This window comes from Bison bison, unplaced genomic scaffold, assembly GCF_000754665.1.
Source record: "Bison bison bison isolate TAMUID 2011002044 unplaced genomic scaffold, Bison_UMD1.0 scf7180017864214, whole genome shotgun sequence".
Classification (NCBI taxonomy): Eukaryota; Metazoa; Chordata; class Mammalia; order Artiodactyla; family Bovidae; genus Bison; species Bison bison.
Window position 1 is genome coordinate 506910 of NW_011494786.1, and position 910 is coordinate 507819.

At 52.9% G+C, this 910-nt stretch overlaps 1 protein-coding gene across 1 annotated transcript in view; it reads left to right on the top strand.

Moving 5' to 3' along the window:
* LOC104992406 (boLa class II histocompatibility antigen, DQB*0101 beta chain-like) overlaps positions 1-910 on the top strand; it is a 10112-nt gene that overhangs the window by 6064 nt on the left and 3138 nt on the right. The window contains exon 3 of the mRNA XM_010845271.1: positions 535-645. Within this exon, the coding sequence (XP_010843573.1) occupies positions 535-645 (111 nt within the window). The remainder of the gene's footprint in view (positions 1-534; positions 646-910) is intronic.

Genomic DNA, 910 nt, shown 5'->3' on the forward strand with positions numbered 1-910 from the left:
ACCCCAGCCTCCAGAGCCCCATCATGGTGGAGTGGCGTAAGGGCACTTGGTTTCCTTTCACTGTGGGCCCTACAGGACAGAGCAGACAGAGCTTCCCCAGTCCGTGCCCTCTCATCCCTTGTCCCCAGCATCACTACTGAACTGGAAATCACAGGACACAAGAGTGTTCATGCCTCCTAGCACAGGCATTAGAAGAGCCAAATCACATTGTCTTTTCACATACAGGGAGCTCACTCTACACATCATTGCCCCAGAGCCCAGCCTGGTAGCTCTGTAGAACTGACTGGTGACCACAGTCTCAAAGTCTAAGGTTATGGAAGTCTCCCTGAGAGCAGGGATCCACTTTCACCTTCTCTCACCTGCCCACTGTGTCCAAAGATCCACTGGTGGGTCCCTCCCCTGGGGGTGGTCAGAATAGAGAGCCAGGTTCCCCTGACACCTCCACCTCCTGATTCTCAGACTAGACTTCAAGCTTCCTAAAGGGACACTGTGAGATGTGGGGACAAATGCTGACACTCAGGCTCTGCTCCCCAGGGGCGCAGTCTGAATCTGCCCAGAGCAAGATGCTGAGTGGTATTGGAGGCTTCGTGCTGGGGCTGATCTTCCTCGGGCTGGGTCTCATTGTCCATCACAGAAGCCAGAAGGGTAAGGAACTCTGGGGAAATGGGAACATGGGCTGTGATTGAGACAGTCTGTTCAGGGCAGCCTCTGCCTCTGGATGTAGCTCTTTCTTCCTGATCCTGAAAGGGGGAGGTGATGCTGGGGGTGGGAGGAAATGAGCAACCTAGGGAGACATTGGAGTCTGACTTTACTGATTTGAAAGGGTAGCCCTGCCATGGAGATGACAGGTGGGATTTATTCTAAGACTTCCTTAAAGTTCATCATTGTCTCATGGGCTCATTTCTCAAAA